The 23,865-nt window shown below is 43.1% G+C and overlaps 1 protein-coding gene across 2 annotated transcripts in view; it reads right to left on the reverse strand.

Moving 5' to 3' along the window:
• The window catches only part of UMAD1 (UBAP1-MVB12-associated (UMA) domain containing 1), a 272,473-nt gene that overhangs the window by 246,345 nt on the left and 2,263 nt on the right, over positions 1 to 23,865 (reverse strand). For both annotated transcript variants that reach the window (XM_060196181.1, XM_016192588.2), the window contains exon 2: positions 5,328 to 5,436. Coding sequence is in view for 1 of the 2 variants with exons in the window: in XM_016192588.2 (XP_016048074.1) it covers positions 5,328 to 5,409 (82 nt within the window). In the remaining variant the exon portion in view is untranslated. The remainder of the gene's footprint in view (positions 1 to 5,327; positions 5,437 to 23,865) is intronic.

The raw sequence follows: 23,865 nt of genomic DNA on the forward strand, positions 1-23,865 counted from the left end.
CTTCTTCCATATGCAGGAAAGGAAAAAAATAAAAATAAAAACATTCTGATCACCAGAGAAGGGTAGTTAAGGTTAAAAGAATATACAAATAGACCTTTTTGTGACATTTACCAGGTATCTTCCTTCCCCTCCCCCCCCCACATATTTAACTTGCTCTTTCTATAAATATTTTAGTAATTTTATGAGAGAAAGAAAAAAAAAAGAATGCCGTGTGCAGCTGTAACATATGGTGGTTGCAGGGACTGAATCTAGTCTCCCACTAGATTTCTGTTTCACTATAAATCCCTCTTTGTTTTCTGTAACAAGCAGCATTTCGATGTGACAATTCTTTGGATCTTCATTTCCCTATGGTTGTTCCCAGTGTAAATATCTGTAGCCTTTTCTCCTGTTTAATCTGTCTCATGTCTATTTATTCCTCAGGTATAGTGAGAGGCACAAAATCAGGAGGAAATGTATGCCACCCCTCAGATGGAAATTCTACTACCTCTGGAGTCAAGATACAAACCCAAAGTCAGCATTCTTTTTTCACTTCATTATCCTGTCTCTTAAGAATCTCCTAAGAAAGAACGGAGGTGATGTCATTGATAAGATTGAGAGGCAGGGAGTCAGGCCGTGGCGCAGTGGGTTAAGTGCATGTGGTGCAAAGCGCAGGGACCAACGTAAGGATCCCGGTTCGACGGTTCGAGCCCCCGGCTCCTCACCCGCAGGGGAGTCGCTTCACAGGAGGTGAAGCAGGTCTGCAGGTGTGTCTATCTTTCTCTCCCCCTCTGTCTTCCCCTCCTCTCTCCATTTCTTTCTGTCCTATCCAACAACGAACAACATCAATAATGGCAATAATAATAACTACAACGATCCTACAACAACAAGGGCAACAAAAAGGGGAAAAAAATGGCCTCCAGGAGTGGTGGGTTCATGTTGCAGGCACCGAGCCCAGCAATAACCCTGGAGGGAAAAAAAAAAGATTGAGAGGCAGTGAATCAGAAGGTGATGCTGCCTGAGATTATCAAAACTCCAGGAAAGTAAACAAATTCAAAGAATACTAAGTATACAAGAAATTTTCATAGAAGATGATTAAGAGATGAAGCTTTTCACTGAGAGGAAATTAAGGCTAAAAAGAAATATGCATCAGTAGACATGAGACAAAGGGACAAGGATGACTCCAAGACATTGGGGAGAATTGTGTTGCTTGGATCATTTGAATGAAGGTGTGATATCATCTGCACTTCAAATGAAATTGCTATCCTGGATCTATGATGGAAGTGATTCTTCTACCAAACTGCTAGATATGTGATGCAAAGAACAAATCCAATCCCATTCAGTCCAAGATGGTTTATGGAAAATGTTCTCACAGTCCAGCATGTCAGTCTTTGGGGAAATGCACGGTAGACAGCTTTGATATACAGACAGAATGAGTGGTACATGAGAGTAAACTGGAGTAACAAGTCCTAGAAATTCCACAAAGAAATGATAGATGTAAAAGTTTCTACTATGAAGAAGACCACTGTTAAAACTATTAGTAGAGGGTATATCCACAGCAGATAAACTTCCTCTGTTGAGGAAGAAGACTGAATACTGGGTCCCCACTAGTCTAAATACAAAGCAGGGAGTACATCATTTACATGCCATAAGTTACCAGACATTGGAAATTTTAAAAAACACAGGACCAATGACTGTTTCAGTTGTGTTTAAAAGTTGTCACTGATAAGCTGCAAAGAGATAAGGCACATAGTTACAGTGTGAGGAAGATGTCTAAAGAGCTTTTCAAAGTCCAGTATTAGCAACTGTATGGACTTGTCCAATGGAGAAGCAATTACAGAAGCCAGACCTTCTACCTTCTGTACCCCATAAAGAATTTTGGTCCATCATTTGGTCCATATTCCCAAGGGGATAAAGGATAGGGATATTTCCAATGGAGGAGATAGGACATGGAACTCTGGTGGTAGAAACTGTATGGAATTTTACTTCTGTTATCTTACAAACTGTATTATTAAATCACTAATAAAAATTTAAATAGGGAGTCAGGCCATAGCACAGTGGGTTAAGCGCATGTGGCGTGAAGCACAAGGAAAGCTTAAGGATCCCAGTTCGAGCCCCCAGCTCCCCACCTGCAGGGGAGTCGCTTCACAGGCGGTGAAGAAGGTCTGCAGGTGTCTCCTTTTCTCTCCCCCTCTCTATTTTCCCCTCTTCTCTCCATTTCTCTCTGTCCTATCCAACAATGACAGCAACAACAATAAGAACTACAACAATAAAACAATAAGGACAACAAAAGGAAATAAAATATAAATTTTTTTTAATTTAAATAAATCTCAAGAAAATATACAAAATGAATTTATGATTTTCTGACTAGAGAAAAAAAAATTGGGGTGGAAGATATAGCATAATGTTTATGCAAACAGACTCTCATGCCTGAGGCTCCAAAGTTCCAGGTTTAATCCCCCACACCACCATAAGTCAGAGCTGAGCAGTGCTCTACTGTTTCTAAATCTCTCTCAAAAATAAAATAAATAAAATTTAAAAAAAAAAAAATGCATGGACTTCAAAAGATGCCAGCATCTTACACTTGCATACTTTAAACAACTATTTGATCACAAAAGAATGATGTTGATTTCTAGCTTAGAAACAACAAAGAGTTCCTTGAACATGTATAAAGAAGATAGAATTGTTCTAAGATGAGGAAAACAGAACAGAATTTGACAAATCAGGCTTTGTTGGAGCAAATTGTCGAAAGAAGAATATATCTTGAAACTTATGAAACAGAAATCTCACAGCGGACTAGAGACATTCCTGAAGTTTTTCAGTTAATGAGGCTAACACAGGAGACATGAATGAAGTAACACTGGCAGCTTTTAAGAAACCAAAATTGGGGTTCCCACAGGCAGATCTGAGTTGTTAGATGAAATGAGTTCTGTGTTAGTGTACTGAGACTGGTTTGCATATGAGTTTGTAGAAGCTTCCCCATACCAAGAGGCAATTCTCAAACACCAAGAGGATGTCTGAGAATTCAACTGAGTTTCTCTAAATTATGACATTATCTATAGACAGCATCAGACTCCTTGGTGAATGACTCAGTTTCCCAATACAGGTCTCCACTTTAGGCAAGTCTCAAACCCAAACTGTTACATGTGCTTCTCAACAGCTGGCTATAAAGCAATGCTTCCCATGAACCCCCATCATGTTTTGATGCCAGAAATCCCACAGTCCCAAAAAGGGGGAAGGGATCACTGCTGAAGAGGGTTCTTGGTTTGGGCAAAAGACAGAAATTAGACACCAACCACAGCACAAAGCAAAAGTGCAAGCAAATTTTATTCAGTTTAGTTGTAGGACCAGAAAAAAGGCTATTTCATAGACAGAGTAGTCCCACATTATGCAGCTGTCTAGTTCTTATGGATTTCTTGATTATCATGCTAAGTGTGGGGAGGACGATTCCTAACTTTTCCAGGAAATGGACAATGGCCTCTCAGAACCCAAGCACCATCTTAGCTAAGCCCAAATATAGTCATTTTTTTATCACTACCGTGAAGATTGCAAGCTGTCATGGTGCTAGGGGGAGTCATTTTTAGTATGTTAAAGGAGGCATAGTGAGTGCTTCAATTATTTCAGGGTTGCATATGCTGCCACCTTAAAGACAACCTGTTCAAGCTAATTCCTCAAGGCTTCAGGTTTTTATATTTGCTGACAAATCTTTGCTGCCTCCCTATCTAAGTTTGATTAATTTTCTTCTGACAATTGAGTTCAATTTACAGTCCCTTGCTCCTTCCCAGAGGTTATGGGGTGGAAATGAAAGATTACACATATTGCTTCTCTTAATTTGGGTGCTTTCCCCCAAGTCACCTCATTAACAAACCAAGTGCCACCTTTATCACATTTAAGATTTAGTATCTTCAAATTGATGGGGTCTACAGTCAACATTTATATATCTTTCCCATATTTGGGAGCTACTTTCTTCCCTGATCCAGCTTTCTGGTACTTTTTCCAACCATGACATCATCTCTCCAGACAATAACTTGGATTCACCTGCATATCAGATGTCAGGCTCAGAAAGAAAGGAAAAGAAAGAAAGAAAGAAAGAAAGAAAGAAAGAAAGAAAGAAAGAAAGAAAGAAAGAAAGAAAGAAAGACTAATATAGTCATGGTCCCTTTAGAATATAACTAAAATAGGCCTACTAACTATTTACAAAACGGAGACCACAAATCCTCATCTCCAATATTCCAGACTTTAGGTTCATGATTAGTCAACAATTTGTTTGGCTTTATATATTAACTCTTTTTTCAGCCACTAGGTTCCAGATGCTAGCTAACATGATGCCAACCAGACCTCCCTGGACTGACAACCCCATCAATGTGTCCTGGAGCCCCGCCCCACTAGGGAAAGAGAGGCTGAGAGTATGGATTGACCTGCCAATGCCCATGTTCAGCAGCGAAGCAATTACAGAAGCCAGACCTTCCACCTTCTGCACCCCATAATGACCCTGGGTCCATACTCCCAGGAGGATAAAGAATAGGAAAGCAATCAGGGGAGGGGAGGAGATATGGAGTTCTGGTGGTGGTAATCATTGTGGAGTTATACTCCTCCTATCCTATGGTTTAGTCAATGTTTCCTTGTTATAAATAAAAATTATAAATTAAAAAAAAAAGATTTAGGATCTTGGATTTTCCTCACCATGCTCTCAGGAAAGAGCTTCTGGGAAGAACTACACAAATGAGGCAAATCCCTTTCTCAGGAGTAAAACATAATGACACAAAGGAAATGTTAAGTCTTCAAAGTTTCCCTTAGTAGGAGAGATGGCTCAGCAGAAGAACAGATGTCTCACAGAATCCCTCTTGAGAACAACCTCACATTTGGTTGAAAGAAAATTTTTATAATCATTAAAATCTTATTATTAGCATGTAATAATTTTACAATGAAAATAAAGTAGTCTTAAACATTTAGGAGACATTATTAAACATGTAGATTTAGTAATGTGCTTCATTCAGAAAATATTTAGTATATGCCTAATCAGATGCTAATTGAAGTAACAAACTTGTGCAACTTATAAAATAGAAATAAGAACTTGAATTAATCAGATTCTTTAAGATCCTTAGCTTTTCACAATTTAAAAGGTTGATTAGTATCTCAAAAGGGAAAATAAATCAAGGAAGAAATTTAATTACAAGGAAAATAGTTAAACCATTATAACAGTATGACTTGACTATGCTCTAAGTGGTCAGTGATTGTTTTTACATTTATAGATTTCATATACATAAGTTCTTTTAAATTATCAAAAATCAGTCATATAGTTATTAGGCAATTTTAGTTTTTAATTATGATTTTGTTGATTGAAGACTCACCTAGTAGGACAAATCCATCTGCTTCTGTCTCTGGTACTGAGGGCTTTTTAGATTCTGGTGGTTTTCTGAAGAAGTGAAACATTGCTGCTGCTGCTGCTGCTACTGCTACCTAAAACAGAAATGGTATATGTCAAACTCAGATGAAACTGCAGAATTCTTACCATTTTTAGTAAAAAGTCAAAGAAAGTTACCTTAGAAATTAATTTTTTTATGTCACCAAATTAGAGAACCTGGAAAACATGGATAAGCTAGTTCCTTGAAGCATATAACCTCCCAAACTGTGCCAAGAAGATTTAGAAAACATGACCAATTACAACCAAAAAAATCCATACCATCAGCAAAAACCTCCCCAACAACAAAAGTCAAGGCCCAAACAGCTTCACAAATTAATTCTACAAAGCCTTCAAAGAAGAGCTAACAATTAACTTCACAAGCTCTTTTAAAATATAGAAGACACAGGAATATATCACCCTCACACCAAAAGCAGACAGACATTAAAAAAATAAATAAAAAACCTACAGACCATAATACCCCTGATGAATACAAATGCTAAGATATTGAACAAAATTCTAACATCCCAGCTACAGCAAAAAAAAAAAAAAAAAAAAAGTACACCAAAAAAGTTGTACAATGTAAGCCAGTAAGTGTGATTCACCACAAAAACAAAAGGAAATCCAAAACCACATGACTATCTTAACAGATGCAATGAAAGCCTTCAATAAGATCCAATGTCCTTTCATTATCAATAGCCTAAAGTTGGAAGCAACCCAGAGGACCCTTTTGGGTCAATACCAGACCATGCCATCCTCTAGAGTCCTAGTTAGGGCCTAAGCCTTTAATAGATCAGTCCACCATCACTGGTCACTTCCATCAAGAGCATCAACAAAAGCCACTGCAGGAACTTGTCCTCCCTATAAAGTAGCAATGATGGGACTGCCTCACTCTCCAAAGGGAGGCGAGGTCATCCTACCCTACTACTGGAATAAGGCTGGTCCTAAAATGAGTGCAGTTTAGAATGTTACCAGCTGTAACCACGGACTGAGAGCTCAGACTGACAGGCTTCTGTGCTAAACATAAATAGATATGGCCCCTGGATCAGTTTGATGGGGTAATGGTTAACTTTATTCATAGATTTTCCTCAAGTTTTGAGCTACTGACTGCCCTAATCCAACTTTCTAGCCCTATTCTCAACTCTGACACCATCTTTCCAGACAATATCTTTGTCTACCTTCATGTTAGCTATCAAACTCAAGCAAAAACTATGAAAGTCATGGGCCCCTAGGAACATACCTAAAATAGACTTGTCTAAGCTTCTTTCCTTTTTTTCTAAAGTCCCTATTCTCATCTGCTCTATTCCTACTTTTTGGTAATCATTTTATGCTGCTTTATATCTTACCATCTTTCAGCTACCAAGTTACAGATGCTACTATGATTCCATCCTCACTTCCCAGGCAGATGACCTCACCAATATGTCCCAGAGCCTCACCTTTCCAGAGCCCTAACCAACTAGGGAAAGATAGAAACAGGCTGGCAATATGAATTGACCTGCCAATGCCCAGGTCCAACAGAGAAGCAATTACAGAAGCCAGAACTCCCACTTTTTGCATCCCAAAAAGAATTTTGGTCCATACTCCCAGAGAAGGGGAAATGATAGAAGATGAGCAGAAGGCTCTGAACTTCAACTCTATCAGGACCTGGAGAGAAAAGAGTAAAAGAGGAAAGACATTTAGAAGAAGTAATAAATGTGGAAGGAAGGAAAGGGCAGGACCATAAGAAAAAAATGGGCAAATATATATAAAAGATAGTTATAGAAATAATAGTCAAGCCATATCTTCAACCTTGGAAGAACTACTGTAGCTTCCAATGGGAGGAATGGGAATACAGAACTCTGGTGGTGGGAATAGTGCAGAATTATACCATTGTTATCTTATAATTTTGTGAATCAATATTCAATCACTAATAAAATTAAAAAAATAAATTAGAAAAAAATAACTTGAAGGTATCATGTTGAGTGAGATAAGCCAGAAACAGAATGATCAGTACCAAAAGATCTGACTCATAAGAGGCACTTAACAAAAACATAAGATGGGGATCTGGGCGGTGGCGCAATGGGTTAAGCACATAGGGCAGAAAGCACATGGACCGCATAAGGATCCCGATTCAGCCCACAGCTCTCCACCTGCAGGGGGTTCACTTCACAGGCAGTAAAGCAGGTCTACAGGTGTCTTTCTCTCCCCATCTTCCCTTCCTCTTTCGATTTCTGTCTGTCCTATCCAACAACAACGACAGCAATAACAACAACAATGATAAACAACAAGGGCAACAAAAGGGAAAAAATTTAAAATAAAAAAACATAAGATGAAATTTGGACTGGATGGGATGTACTACTACATAGGGCTCTGGGGAAAGAGAGAAATAGTGGGATGAAGGGATATTGGGATCCTAGTATATGATGGAGGGAGGGGCCCTAGATCAGGGGAGCAAGTGTCTCCGAGACACCTGTTCAGGGGAGATGAGAGGTTGTGCTTATGTGTTATAGCCTATACTATAAATCATTATGCAACAATAAAATTTTTTCATCTAAATTACTTTTTTTAAAAGGTTTTATTAATTAACAAGGAAGATCATGAGAGAAAGAGAGCATCACTTCATCATATTATCAAATTTGAGACACCTCACAGAGTGTCCTGAGTTCTACCATGAAGGCACTTTCAAATGTTTAAGCACTTTTTAAAGCTTAAACATTACTTTTAAGAATTACAGACAAGGGCAACAAAAGGGAATGAATAAATAAATAAATATTAAAAAAAAAGAATTACAGAGTCAGGGAGTCAGGCGGTAGCGCAGTGGGTTAAGCGCATGTGGTACAAAGCGCAAGGACTGGTTAGGATCCTGGTTCAAGCCCCTGGCTCCCCACCTGTAGGGGAGTAAAGCGGTGTTGCAGGTGTCTCTCTGTCTCTCTTCCTCTCTATCTCCCCCTTCTCTCTAAATTTCCCTCTGTCTTTATCCAATAACAAAACAAAAATTTTTTTAATTTACAGATTCAGTAAAATAACTCACTAGGAAACGTGCTTGCTTTGCTAATTTTATGACCTAGAATTCAGATGCTTTAGGCACCAAAACTGAAACTGTTCATTAATAAAGAACTAGAGACAAGGAAACCTTAACAAATACTTAACACTTGTATTGAGCTATTACTCAAATGCACTCAACTCATGCCATAGCTGTCTTTGTCAATCCATACTTTCCCAAACCTTGTTCAGCTACATATTCTGAAGATGTGTATTAATTCTGCAACATTTATGTTGAACAACTTTAGTTACTTCATATTTAACAAACATTGTGTGCTCATGCCAGATACAGGACTAGCACTATTACAAATGCTGCATTCAATACAAATTTAGAGAGACCTACAATCTCAATCGAGAGTATTTCTGAGGGAATCTTTAACAAAACAATTTAAGACTACCCTCCCCCAAACAGAGGAGCTCTGGAATAATCCTCCAGCTTCAAGCCTAGCACAAGGCAAGCCTTAACCAACAGGCTTCTGATGAGCATGGCCCTGACAGTTGGGCTGCCTCTCTCTGGAGCTCCTGAATACTCTTCATTATTGTTTCCTTCTCTTTAATTTTCACTATTTATGAATATAGACTATGTTTACATACATATCAAGTATATGTTTGAGAGGGGGAGAGCGAGCTAGAGCATCTCTCTGGCACATGATGTATGCCAGACATAACGTGCAGGGACACAATGTGTTGGCTTGAAGAGCCCAATGCCTTACCCACTGTGCCACCTCCTGGGTCACAATTTCTAGTATTTGTTAAGTTTTTCATAATGTACGCATGTTACCACTTGTAAATAGAAAGAAAACCAAGACTTATTCTTTTTATTTCCTGTACAAAGACAGAGAGAAATCTAGAGGAAAAGGGAGATGAAGAGGAAGAGGGCCAAAGAGATACTCACAATACTGCTTTACCATTGTGAAGCTTCCCCACTGCAGGTGGGAACCTGGGGCTTAAAGCCAGGTCCTTGCAATTGTAATATATGTGCTCAACCAAGTGTACCACCACCTGGGCCCCCTCTTTTAATTTTTTTAAATATTTATTTAACAGGAAAGAGATAAATTGAGAGGGGAGGATATAGAGGAAGAGAACAAAGGAGACACCAGCACCTGGTGAGCTGCAGCTAGTGGGCTGCTTCTGCTCTGCTAGTAGACACTGGGGGCTTGAACCCAGATCCTTGCACACTGAAACGTGTGCTCAGTCAAGTGTGCCACTACCTAGCCCTTTCAAGATTTACTTTTAAAATAAAATCCATTACAGAATAAGCAATGCCTTTGTCTGGCTGAACGAAGATCAACCCAGAAAGCTATGTACTTATTAAAAAATATTTCAAAATAAAAAGTATTTCTATGCCAACTGTTGGTATAGATGTGAGAATAACTGAATCTAATGGAATACGTGGTAGGTATGCAAAAAAATTAAAATACTCCAGGTAGCTTGGTAGTTTTTTTTTTAATGCAAAGATATGCCTACCTATGACCCAGTTCTACTTTTCTAGATATTTACCGAATAAAAATGAAAACATATGTCCATAACTTTATACAAATTTTTGTAATAGCTAAAAAGTAGAAATAACCCAAATTCCTAGCAGCAGATAAATGGATACACTCTGGTAAATCCATACTGCTAATACACTCATAAAAAAGTATAAAGTGCTAAGATATGCTATAACATAAACCTCAGAAAAACTGAGTGAAAGAAGGCAGACAAAAGAGCTCAGGATGGTGACCAGGTGGTGGTGCACCTGCACCTAGTTGAGTGCACATTACTGCCGGGTTAGCGTGAGGGTGTTTCTTCCCAGGCATGTGCTCTCTGGGTTGGAGAGAAATCTACGGGAGCCAACCTGGGCTGCTGCTTACTCAGCGAGGTGCTGCTTACTCAGCGAGGTGGAAGAGGAACCAGGAACTCATGGCTGAGCAGGACCAATGCAATGCCTTTATTGATCTGAGACAACGCCTTTAATATATTAGAAACAGAAGTGGCAAATCAGAAAAGGAAATGGCTAGGAGAGGGGGTGGAGAGAGGCAAAAGGCATGCTGGGAGGGTGGAAGCATCCTTAGCAACTGTTGCTATGGTTTTAACTGAATTAGCAATACCCTGAGGGGATAATGTGATGGGGATCTTTCAAGCCAAACAATGATTATGTAAATAGACCATAGTGTCAGCAATGGAGCAGAGCAGGGGGTGAGGCTGGCTTTAAGGCCAGACACATTACCAGGCACAAGAACCTGGGTTCAAGTCCCCAGCCCCCACTTGTAGGGAGAAAGCTTTGCAAGTGCTAAAGCAGTGCTGCTGCTGTCTTTCTCTCTCCCACTCTATTCACTCCTTCCCTCTTGATTTCTCTGTCTCTGCCAAATAAATATTTGGGGAAAAAATAGCTCATGATGTATGCTTCTATTTTCTTGAATTTCTAGAAAGGTCAAACTAATATATACTAACAAAAAAAGGCAGTAGTTGCCTAGGGAAAAGGTAAGGAAGGACAGAAGGGAAGATGAAAAAGGAGCACAAGGCAACTTCTGTGGGTGATGAGTTATTTCCCTTCCCCAGTTTAAAAGTAATAATACCTTGAGATTAAGATATTTTTGGAGTAGAGTATGACAGATATTGTGATTATGTCCAGTCACATAGAAGTTGGTTTGCAACAAAGAACTGCTTGGCCCTAATGCTAAGAGTGAAGAGACTGGGGGGTGGGGGGTGGGCATTAGAACAGTGGGGTTAAGCGCACATGGCAGGAAGCGCAAGGACCTGCCTTAAGGATCCCTGTCAGGCTCCCCAACTGCGGGGGGTGGGGGGGTTTGCTTCACAGGTGGTGAAGCAGTTCTGCAGGTGTCTGTCTTTCTCTCCCCATCTTCCCCTCCTCCCTGGATTTCTCTCTGTCCTATCCAATAACAGCAGCAGCAATGATAACAACAAAGATAAACACCAAGGGCAACAAAAGGGAAAAGATGGCCTCCAGAAGCAGTGGATTTGTAGTGCAGGCACAGAGCCACAGCGATAACCCTGGAGGCAAAAAAGAAAAGAAAAAAGAAAATTAAAAAAAAAAAAAAAAGATAAGACTGAAAAACCCCTGATCTAATGAGATTTTATGTTGCGCGCTCTTTCTCTCTCTCTCTCTGTTTGAATAAGAGACTGTAGGAGGAAAAAGTGATCAGTTGTTACTTGCCAAGCAGAAAAACACTTGTACTGGGTGTGGTGTATTATACCAAAGCAAAGGACTATGAGGAAGCAGCAGACCTGCTTCACCACTTGTGAAGGGACAACCCCCCACCTCCCAAAACCCCCCCCCCACGCCACAGGTAGGGAGCCAGGGGCCTGAACCAGGATCCTTACTCCAGTTCTTACACTTAATCAACTGTGCTATTAGCCGACTCCCCCCACCCCCCCACCCTGCCCCCACCCCCCAGCCCTGCTATTCTATCCTCAAGCTGGTTTAGTCTAGTTTAATGGTGCTGTCAAGGATTTCCTTTGATTCCAGGATTTCTTTTCAGAGTTCTCTTTGTGAAATTTTTAGCCCTTTAGTGAAGAGATCTCTTTACTCCTTAAAATGCATTTGTATGTTATGGTTGGAGTCTTGAAGGGCCTTCATAATTAGCTTTTTGAATTCAAATTCAGACATTTTTCCAAATCCTTGTGGTGTTGAACTTTTGTAGGGTTTTTTCCATTTCAATTGGGCGTGGTTTCCGCTGGACCGGCAGATGGCGCTGTAGTTGTGTTAATAGGCGGTGGTGTTCCAGGGGAAGGGAGAGTCTTAGTCTATTACAGCCAGTTAGACAGTGGGTGTTTCAATATGGCCCCACCTGTTTCCCACTGCTGCTTTTCCAGTTCCTGGTCTGAGACAGATGGTGTGAATGCTGTTTCCCACCACTCAGGACCCAACTGTGTCTGCCTTTTTAAGACTGTACTCTGACCTCTAGCAGCCCTATTCCGCTGTCTTGAGTATTCCCACCCTGCTGGCCTTCTCTCAGGGTCCAATCTTCAAAATGACTCCAGCTGCTTTTCCCCAACTTTTATTATAGCTCAGAATTTGAACCACCTCTGCCCCACGACGCTCTTCCTCCGTACCACTTCCACTCACATTATCCTCAAACTTTGTAGGTTGTGCTGTGAGGGTCAGGTGTTCTTAGTTTTACTGTTGTGTCTGTTCCCCCTCCCCAGGGTGGCAGTCTTTCAATCACTGTTACTTGTTGGCTATTCCCCTAGAAGTTCCCCATTTAACTTTCACTACAGACCCTGCATCACTAAAAGTTGTTTCTGTCTCACCAATGAAAATGTCTAAAAATGTATTCATTTTCCACTTGTTCACTTTTATTATTTCCACCTTGTTTTGAGAAAGAAATATTAACTGGACTGTTGCTATGCTTCTCATTGGTTTGGTCTTGCTCTCCTCCCACCAGGAAAATTGGTTTGGCCCTTGCTAGTTTCACGCCTCTCTTTCTCCCCGCCCCCTATGCTATGTAGTTTGAGAGTTCTTGGCGCGGTTGCCGAAAGAGAAGGATGCAGGACAGATCTGTGTGGTTATTGGTTTGGGTTAGTTTATGAATCGTTGTTCGTGAATAAAGAAAGACAGCTTCCCGGCCCAGCCGTGTGTCCCCAAATCTCTGTTCACCGCCGTGAAGCTAGCCCAGCCTGCCGGAACTCTGAACTTTAATGACAAATGGCGCCCATGTGGACCTGACCTGTGCATCTCTCAGATAAGTGAAGACAATTTGGCTACCTATGCACTATGGCCTTCTCTTCTGCTTGTGAAGAGATCTCCAAAGGCCCTTTCTTCACAAGACTGTTTCGCTGTTTCTAGAACATTTATCTCTGGACCACTCTGTGGTTTCCACCCAGTGCCAGCCCGCAGGAGCCCAACGCCAGCCCACATGAGCCAGCTTTCCGCCGCGTGGCGCGGAGCATTGGGCGTGGGCTCCCTCCACGCTGCTTGGTCGCCGGGAGCAGGGCAGCAGACATGGCGGCCCATCATGGCCGCCACCCCAGGGCACCTCGGCCTGCGCCTTCTGCACTGCTGGCCTGCCCGCCCTCCTGCTATGAAGTCTGGGCAGATCCCAGACCACCCGGAGACCGTGGGCTCCCTGCTGAAACTGGGCCCCCTGGCCGAGATCTCCAGCTTGGGTCTGAAGGCAGACTAGCTAGAATACGCAGAGATTTGTCCAGAGATCGCTACCTACAATTCCTGAAGCTGAAGTTGCGCAAGAGGCCACCGCTGGACAACGCACTCCCCGAACGGCTAAGGCAGTATAGATCTAAATTCGTGTTTAAAATGACATGTCTTCGTAACAAAGGTTTCTCTCCTTGTGTATTAAAGACCATGTTTATGTGTGTGTTTAAAGTTTGGTAACATTAACTTTAAGGTTAAAAATATAACTTTAAGGCTATATTCTTACCAGACAGAGTTAAATGAAAAAGGTTTTCAACGTAATTCTCATAAAGATAAAATTAACTTAAAGTCTGAGGTAAAAATTAGTTAAAAATCAATATATTTTAACTAAGTTGGTAAAAAAAAAAAAACCTGCGCACACCTAGGATGTGTCTCTATCTTAAATGGCTGTAACAAAAGGTTAAATAGACTTATTGATACGTAAAATTCTCAAATTCCTTCTCAATTAAAAACGTTAGATTGTGCTATGGTTATGCTAATGATTGTAATAGAGTTATCAATTGTGATAAACTTCTAACCTGCTACAAGTTTTGTTTCATAGTAAGTAAATTGCAGCTGTCAAGTTCTCTACAGAAAAGCGGAATTCCAACAGCTGAGCTTCCTCATACAACATTCCACCCCCTGGCATTCTTCCGTGGACATCTGCTTTGGACTGGCATTTCTATCGGACTCACTGGTACACCTCTTGGACACTTTGCACAAAACTAGCAGCTTCCCTTTATGCTGCTGGGTTTCTCAAAGACTGACTGCAGCCAGCTGCCTTGAGACTCTAGGCCTCAACCTCCCCCCATGCTAGAAAATGCCAGTTGAGGCAAGTAACGCCCCCCCCAGAGGCAAAAAAAGGTCCCCCTCAGGCCTTCCCTTGGCAGCACACTGGTTCTTGTTACTCACTTACATGTTCCTCCATGTTTGTGCCAGTTTCTCTTTTAAAAAAAAATGCCTATACGATATAGGTTTCTAAAGAAAAGGGGGAATTGTTGCTATGCTGCACATTGGTTTGGTCTCGCTCTCCCCCCACAAGGAGAATTGGTTTGGTCCTTGCTAGTTTCGCAAATCTCTTTCTCCCCGCCCCCTATGCTACATAGTTCGAGAGTTCTTGGCACGGCCGCCGGAGAAGTGTTGCTGAGGACTTATTCTGATGCAGTCTCCGCCCCCAGGTTTTTCTATGCCCCGCTAAATCCTAGAGTGCCCCCTTTCAACCAATCCTGGCTCCGCCCCCAGGTTTTCCTATGCCTCGCTAAATCCTAGAGTGCCCCCTTTCAACCAATCTTGGCCCTACACGTCACCCCTGGTTGTCGCCCAATAAAAAGCCCCCTCACCCCTCCCCTCGCTCTCTCTGGGCTCTCGGCTCTCCCTCTCTGAGGTCTCGCTCCCTGCTCTCCCCCCGTGGTCGGCCATTGCTGGCTGGCTCCACGTGGTCTGAACCAAACCTCCCCCCCATCCTATAATAAAGATCTGTGTACCCCTTTGCTCTGGACGTCCGCTCTCTTCTCCGCGGTGCAGCCCGACACCAGACCACCTCAACAACATCTGGCGCCCATCGTGTTCCGTACCCACACCACGCCCGGCCTGAGGTCTCCGAAACCGCCCAGACACTGGTAAGTGGCATCCGCCCACTTCTGTGGCCCCGCGTTTCCCTCCACTATGGGAAATTTCTCGTTTTATGAGGAGGTGTCCCAGTCATTATCTCTTGACCTGGGACAGATTCCCGCTGTCATAAAAGGTTTAATTTTCGCTACCCCTTGGATTTTTTTAACTGTGGTCGCCACTTTCAAGATATGTAAAACGTGGTATGCCATAAGGATAAGTGACCTTGAGGCTGAGGTACGAGAGTTAAAATACATGTGCTTAAGACTTAGACATCCTAAGCGATCAGCGGCTAAACCCAAGAATTCCATTCCCACAGACACTCACACGTGTTCGGACGCTCCTCCTCTGACCCCACCCCCTTCCACATTTCAGGTTTCAGCTCCGCCTGCGTTCGTGAACCCTGCCCCTTCCGTCCCGGTTTCAGCTTCTGTTTCAGCTCCGCCTGAGGCGCCTGCGTTCCTGAACCCCGCCCCTTCCGTCCCGGTTTCAGCTCCGCCTGCGTTCCTGAACCCTGCCCCTTCTGTCCCGGTTTCAGCTTCCGTTTCAGCTCCGCCTGAGGCGCCTGCGTTCCTGAACCCCGCCCCTTCCGTTCCGGTTTCAGCTCAGCCTGCGTTCCTGAACCCTGCCCCTTCCGTCCCGGTGTCAGCTTCCGTTTCAGCTCCGCCTGAGGCGCCTGCGTTCCTGAACCCCGCCCCTTCCATCCCGGTTTCAGCTCCGCCTGCGTTCCTGAACCCTGCCCCTTCCGTCCCGGTTTCAGCTTCGCCCACGGCCCCTGCCTCCGCGGTTTCAACTCTGCCTGCAGCTTCTGCGTTCCTGAACCCCGCCCCTGCCCCTGCTGTCCCAGTTTCAGCTCCGCCTGCAGCTTCCATTTTCCTGACCCCGCCCCCGGCCCCTGCTGCTGCGGTTTCAGCTCCGCCTGAGGCTTCCTCGTCCCTGACCCCGCCCCTGCTGATACATCACCATTAAGAGATCTAGTGGCTGAGATACGAGAGCTAAAGGATATTTTTTCAGCATTTAAGGATTTTAAACCATGTGCAGTCCACCCCGGGAGCTGCGTCCCCGTAGATATGCGTTTAGTCTCCCCTGCAGCCACTACAGCAGTTTCTACTGAACTTTCCACTTCTGTAGCTCCCTCTCCCGCGCCACCGGACCAAATCCACACATTCCCGGTAAACTTGGCCCCTTCTAAACAAAACCCTCAGCCGTGGCAGCCATATTCCTCGAAAGAACTTGGAACGCTCAGGCAAGCAGTCAGGGAGGACGGTATGCACTCTCCATGGACCAAGTCCGTTTTGAGAAGCTTTTACCAGCATTTAAATACACCACAAGACTGGAAAGAACTGGCTCGTGCTGCACTCCCAGACCCTCTCTATCTTCAGTGGCAGGCATGTTTCCGCGATGAGTGCTCTAGGCAATCGCAGGAAAATAGTAACAAACAGATAGAATGGAATTCTGATGCTTTGTTTGGAGCAGGAGCTTATGAATCTGGAGCTCAGCAGGCAGAAGCCAGGTTTCCAACTGGTTATTTTGAACAGGTACGCATCTGTGCAACACAAGCATGGGAAAGGGTGACCACACCTGATGTAGATCCATCAGCTCCCATTAACTCTTTTCACCAAGGCTCTGATGAGTCATTGGCGAGCTTCATCTCAAGGGTGAAGAGAAGCTTAGAGAGAAAGGTTTATAATCCTGACGTCCGCACACTACTCCTGCGCTCTATTGTCTGGGAAGGCATGACACCACAATTCCGTCAGGTATGCCTTAATCTTAAACACCTACACCCAGATAATTGGATTCTAGCGACACAGGAACTTACATCAGGCAATTATGGGACACCCGCTACGACGCAGGTCTATGCAGTTGCCCCACGTAAGCAAAACGGGGCCTGCTTTCAGTGCGGTCGCCAAGGACATTGGCGTAACCAATGTCCTGATAAGTTGCGACCATGCCTCCAGTCAGGGAAACCACGCCTCCAGCCAGAGCAACCCCGCTTTCAGTCAGGGAGCCAGAGACCACGTACTGTTTGTCCAAAATGTCGTAAGGGGTTTCATTGGAAGAGAGATTGTTGGTCCCAATTTCATAAAGATGGTTCGCCCCTGAATGGTACAAATTCGGGGCCTGAGATTTTGTGGACCACTCCTGTTTTAGAACAAGGTCACCCTTCTATGACAGTAAAGATTGGCAATATTCCTTTTAAATTTTTGATTGACACGGGGGCAGCAAAGACGATTTTAAGGCAAGAAGAGGTTCCCCAAGATTGGGAACTCATCCCTGGACCCAGTTTACATGGAATAGGAGGGATGACAAGAGCATTTTGCACACGAGACTCGCTTATGTGGGAAGACCCAGAAGGTTCTACCAGACACTTCCGCCCTTTGGTAGCTAATATTAGCACCAACTTACTGGGCAGGGATCTTCTGGAATGTCTTAATGTTAGGATATCCACAGACGCCTCTGCAGAGCGTAAAACTCATTCCCGCGATACCAGGTCTATTCAGCACCCCCAATACTAAATGCCACTGTTCGTAGCCAAACACCCCGCTTAAACTGGCTTTCTAATGAGCCTGTCTGGGTGGAACAGTGGCCTTTACCTAGGGATAAGCAAAAAATTTTAAAAGAGCTCGTCCGAGAGCAGTTGTCCTTGGGACACATTCGTCATTCTCGAAGCCCATGGAATACTCCTGTCTTTGTGATTAAAAAGCGCTCGGGAAAATGGCGCCTCCTTCAAGATCTCCGTGCAGTAAATAAAACCATGCAGGTCTGGGGCTCCCCCCAAAGGGGTTTGCCTCTTGCTTCTGCAATTCCCACGGGAATTCCAATCATAGCTATTGATATACAAGATTGTTTTTTCTCTATCCCCTTGCATCCGCGAGATTGTAAACGTTTTGCCTTCTCTGTTCCGTCTATTAATAATGCCAGCCCCGCTGACAGATTTGAATGGGTGGTGCTGCCCCAGGGTATGGCCAATAGTCCTACAATTTGTCAGGAGGCTGTTAAATCTGCCCTTGTCCCATATATTCATAAGGGCCTTAATATTTTTCATTATACAGATGATATTTTAATATGGGGAAAATCAGATACAGATCTCTATGCCTTACGTGATTTTCTCATTCCTGCATTAAAGAAAAGCGGCCTTAATGTAGCCCCTGAGAAGATACAGCTAATCCCTCCAATATCCTTCCTAGGTTCAGAGATTTCTCTAACGCAAATTCGTCCCTTAAAACCTAATGTTACCTTCCCTTCTAACCTTACTCTTGCTTCTTTACAAAGTTTTCTAGGAAATTTAAATTGGCTTAGGCAGTATCTCTATCTGCCCACAAGCTGCCTCCAACCACTGTTTGACCTGTTGAAAGGAAAGAAACAGCCCTCTTCAAAACGTAAGTTAACTCCCAAGGCCTCCTTGGCACTGGAAAGGGTTAACCAGGCCCTCCAGGACATGCACCTTGTTCGATTCTCCCCCTCCTCTCCAGTAAACCTTCTAATCTTCAACTCCACCCCCACAGTAGTAGGGGCACTGTGGCAAGACCATGGGGTTCTCGAATGGCTTCACACGCCAGTAGGAGGAGCTCCAAGACTCCTCACTGAGATAGATGCGTTAGCATTCATGGTTCGCCAAGGGAGAAATAGGTCTGTGCAGGTCTTAGGGAAAGAACCGGATTTAATCATTCTGCCCTTTTCTCTCACAGATACAGAGTGGCTTATACGCCATCATTCCCGCTTTGCCATAAGCTTCGTGGGGTTTCCAGGACAAATAGATAACCATTTTCCTTCTAATAAATTGATAGCTTCTTTACCTCTTCTGCCTCTACTAGCACCTAAACTTTTCTCTCGGGATCCCATTCCCTCTGCTCCTACAATCTTTACTGATGGCGGAAAAAGGGGAGCTGCTGCCCTTATATATTACCCAGACAAACAATCTTCTAAACCTCTCTTTACTGAGCTTCCTGATAATTCCCCTCAGTACAAAGAACTTTATGCTGTTTTTCTTGCACTAAAAGCTGTACCAGAATCCTTCAACCTTTTTTCTGACAGTGTGTATACTGTTAACTTACTTCCATGGCTTGCTCGTTCGTATGTGAAAATTGATGACAACCCACTTTCCCCTCTCGATTCAAATCGCCTCTATGCTCTGTTCTCGAACCCAACCACTGTATATTCAACACCTTCGTTCCCACAGCCCTCTTCCTGGTTCCCTGTCCGAAGGGAATGCCGCAGTTGACCGCCTTGCCTCCACAGGAACTTTCCCAGTCTCTGTCTCTGATCCTGCTAATTTTCACTCTCTAACCCATGTTAATCTTAAAGGCCTTCAAGCTCGATTCCCTGATGTTCCTGTACCACAGTTAAAACATATCCTTGCTACATGCTCTTCTTGTGCAAATCTCATAAAGACACCTGCTATCCAGACCCTTGGGGTTAACCCCCGAGGTTTAAAAGCTAATGCTATTTGGCAAATTGATGTCACCCACATACCAAACTTTGGCAAACAAAAATATGTGTTTGTCTCAATTGATACCTTTTCTAAATTTATGTGGGCTACAGCTCAGACAGGAGAAAGTGCTAAAAAGCTTGTAAGCCATATGCTCTCTTGTTTTGCCGTTATGGGGGTCCCATTACTTTTGAAAACAGACAATGCACCTATGTTTTCAAGCAAACAATTTAAAGATTTTTGTTCCCTCTGGAATATTACTCATACCACGGGCATTCCCTACAATCCACAGGGACAAGGCATTGTAGAAAGGGCCCATCAAACACTGAAGGCTCAACTAAATAAAGATAAAGGAGGAACATATCCCCCCAATATCCAGCTAGCAAAAGCCTTAACTACGTTAAATCTCTTTAATATTTACAATAACTCAGCCTTACCCCCTATTATTCTTCACTGGCAAACACCATCTACCCTCCCATCTATTAAGGTGAAATGGAGAGACCCACTCGATAAAGTTTGGAAAGGGCCTGACCCATTATTGACCATGGGAAGGGGTTTCGCATGCATTTTCCCTCAAAATTTCTCTAAACCTGTCTGGGTTCCTGCCCGCCATGTCCGACAATACCCGCAGGATGGCGCTGTTATTCCTGAAGAACAAGAAATACTACAAGAGGACCAGATGCAGGATACATCCCAGGACCCGTAATACGACATGGCAGAACCTGCAAATCTGGCTCACAGAGACCTCTCTCCTACCCTTTCCCTGTATGTCTTATGTTATAACTGGCCAGTTGTTTTTGTGAATGAGTGTGTTAAATGACAAAATTTTTTTTCTTTTTTTTTGCATGACCCATCTGCTTGGAGTACTCTCAAAGGTTATTGGCCTTATATAAAAATGCTGGACGCAGCCAAAGTTTCTGGAGACGTCCAGAAACATTCCAAAAAATTTTTTTTCTTTCTCCCTCTTTTGAATTTTATATATAGTATTGGTATATATGTAAGTGTTTAGTCTTAAACTGTGTGACTAATGACAGATTTAAAATTGTTTTTAAATAATGTGTTTTTATAACAAAAGTTCTTTTTCCTCCAGTTTGTTATAACTAAATGTTTATGGGTATGTCTCAAGTTTGGTAACACTAACTTAACGGTCAGAAGTGTAACCCTACAGCTACACTTTTACCAGACAAGGTAAATATTAATTGTTAAGGTAACTTACTATTTAGGTAAAAGTCTAAATGTTCAACGTGACTATTCATTCCCAAAACTAAACTATATAAATTTTATATACAGGACACCTTTGAAGGGCCCCCAAAGGTGCCCTGTAAACTATCTTGTGGAAATTAATCCACAACAGATCTGGCATCAATCTGGCACTGTAAACGTTAAAATCATTGTCACGAATATGCGTTAACTCTCTAAGCAATTTGAGTCTGTTTAAAATACATATTTTAGCTAAAATTGGTCTCAAGATCCTGCGGTAGAGGCTGCTACAGGAGGTCACATTAGATGACCTTTTAATAAATCATAAAGAGATTCTAAACCAATTATAATCATCGAGGTACCAACTATAACAAACCTATAACTTGTTACCAGTTCAAATTAACCACGAGAAGCAGATTGTTTGTGTTTCTTTCACAGGAATCCCGGAAAAACCATCTGAACCCCTGCACACCCTGACGTCACTCACTAGATGGCACGACTACCGTGGCACACCCCCCGAAACCCTAGATGTCACTCAACGTGATCTGAAGAACCTGATACACGAATTCCAAGGACAGAACTTTCTTCATGCCTGGTTACCGTTCCTGCTTCTGACCTGCTTGTTACGTGTTGGCAGTTCCAGCTAGCTATCTACAAAAGAGCAACATTCCAGCGGCTGACCTCCCTCATGCAGCGTTGCATCCCCTGCCAATTCCTCCCCTAGCCATCTACTTCGGACTGAGACTTGTATCGGACTTTCTGACATACCCTATATACATTTTACACAATTTTGAAGCAGCTTATTTCCCTTCACGCTGCTGGTTTTTCATAGACTAATCCTGAGTAATTCATAGACTTTACAGACTGTTGCCTTGAGGACTATACAATGCCAAATAGCCCCTCTGTTTGGTGGGTCATGCCTCCTGCCGCCCCCTCATTATGTACCCTTGCCCTTTTCCCCACTCAAGCAGGGAATGTTCCTTTACACACCAATCCTTCCCTTCACACCCCACTGACTTTTACTTCTCCCCTTCGTGTCCCTTCCTATTTTGTTATGTCATTTAGGCTTATGTCCAAAAGGTTTCTGCCCCATGATAGTCTTTTATAGACTTTGTACATCTTTTGCAATTACTAGATAGAAAGATAGAAAAGATGTAGAGATACTGTGAAGAGATGGTTGAGCAGGCTGCGCTTAAACCTATGAGATGAGTCTCTCCAGGTAAGTCTCTCTCTCTGAAGAGGGGTTGAGCACAGGAGGACATTTAAATCTCACAAGGTTGACAGCCATTTAAGCCTTCCCTCCTCCACAGAAAGTCCTACATCTTCCCACCTGAGCATGGCATTCCTCTAAAACATTTAAGAATGCTCCATTTTTCTTTACTGTGTCCATTTAGATATAAAGGGATAGGAGGAGATGTTGCTGAGGACTTATTCTGATGCAGTCTCCGCCCCCAGGTTTTTCTATGCCCCGCTAAATCCTAGAGTGCCCCCTTTCAACCAATCCTGGCTCCGCCCCCAGGTTTTCCTATGCCTCGCTAAATCCTAGAGTGCCCCCTTTCAACCAATCCTGGCCCTACACGTCACCCCTGGTTGTCGCCCAATAAAAAGCCCCCTCACCCCTCCCCTCGCTCTCTCTGGGCTCTCGGCTCTCCCTCTCTGAGGTCTCGCTCCCTGCTCTCCCCCCGTGGTCGGCCATTGCTGGCTGGCTCCACGTGGTCTGAACCAAACCTCCCCCCCATCCTATAATAAAGATCTGTGTACCCCTTTGCTCTGGACGTCCGCTCTCTTCTCCGCGGTGCAGCCCGACACCAGACCACCTCAACAACAGAGAAGGATGCAGGACAGATCTGTGTGGTGATTGGTTTGGGTTAGTTTATGAATCGTTGTTCGTGAATAAAGAAAGACAGCTTCCCGGCCCAGCCGTGTGTCCCCAAGTCCCTGTTCACCGCCGCAAAGCTAGCCCGGCCTGCTGGAGCCCCAAAATTTAACGACACTGGACACATTGCTGAGCCTAGGTAAAACAAGTTTTCTTCAAAATAACTAGTCTACTTGCTTCCTTCTTGCTTGATCCTGTAACAAGTGGATCAAGTTCCAAAGACTGAAATAATTTTCACATGGAAAACAAAATTTTAATGTCAGTTTGTGCATTTTAATTATTACTTAGCTAATCAGAAAAGAAAATCTTTTAAATGAGTAACATACTTTTCCACCAAACAGTTTCCTATTCTTTCTGGCAAAGTAAAACCATATTTATATAAGAATATCATGTTTTCAAATCCTTTTAAAAACTGTTTTAAGGGAGTCGGGCTATAGCACAGTGGGTTAAGCGCAGGTGGCGCAAAGCACAAGGACCGGCATAAGGATCCCAGTTCAAACCCCGGCTCCCCACCTGCAGGGGAGTCGCTTCACAGGCGGTGAAGCAGGTCTGCAGGTGTCTATCTTTGTCTTCTCCTCTCTGTCTTCCCCTCCTCTCTCCATTTCTCTCTGTCCTATCCAACAACAACAACAACAATAATAGCTACAACAATAAAACAACAAGGGCAACAAAGGGGAATAAATAAATAAAATATTTTTAAAAAATTTTAAAAAACTGTTTTAATACTTTATTTTAGTAAGAAAGGTACAGGGGGGAAGAGGAAGGGTTGGGGGAAGAGATACCAGAACAGTGCTTAGCTCTGGTTTATGGTGGGGCTGAACCTATAGCCTCAGAGGCTCAGGCACAAGTTTCTTTATATAATCATTATGCTATCTCCCCAGCCCAAATATTTTACTTTGATGAGAAAGAGTGAGGGGAATAGGAAAGGGAGAGGGAAGAAATTAGAGGGAGAAGAGGGAGAGAGACACAGCACTGGTCAACTCTGGTTTAAGGTGGTCATGGGGAAACTGAACCTGAGAATTCAAGAGCCTCAGTCATAAGTCTTTTGCATAACCAAATGCTAACTCCCTGTTCCCTCAATTCTTTTTAAATGGATTTTTAAAAATACTCAGTTCTAAAGCTACTGAATAATACTAAAAGATCTTTTCATTAAGAGATATAAAAGAAGCAAGAACATATGGAGGGAAATTCCAAATACTCCTATATTCCGATTAAGATAA

The sequence above is a fragment of the Erinaceus europaeus genome, chromosome 8 (assembly GCF_950295315.1).
Source record: "Erinaceus europaeus chromosome 8, mEriEur2.1, whole genome shotgun sequence".
Classification (NCBI taxonomy): Eukaryota; Metazoa; Chordata; class Mammalia; order Eulipotyphla; family Erinaceidae; genus Erinaceus; species Erinaceus europaeus.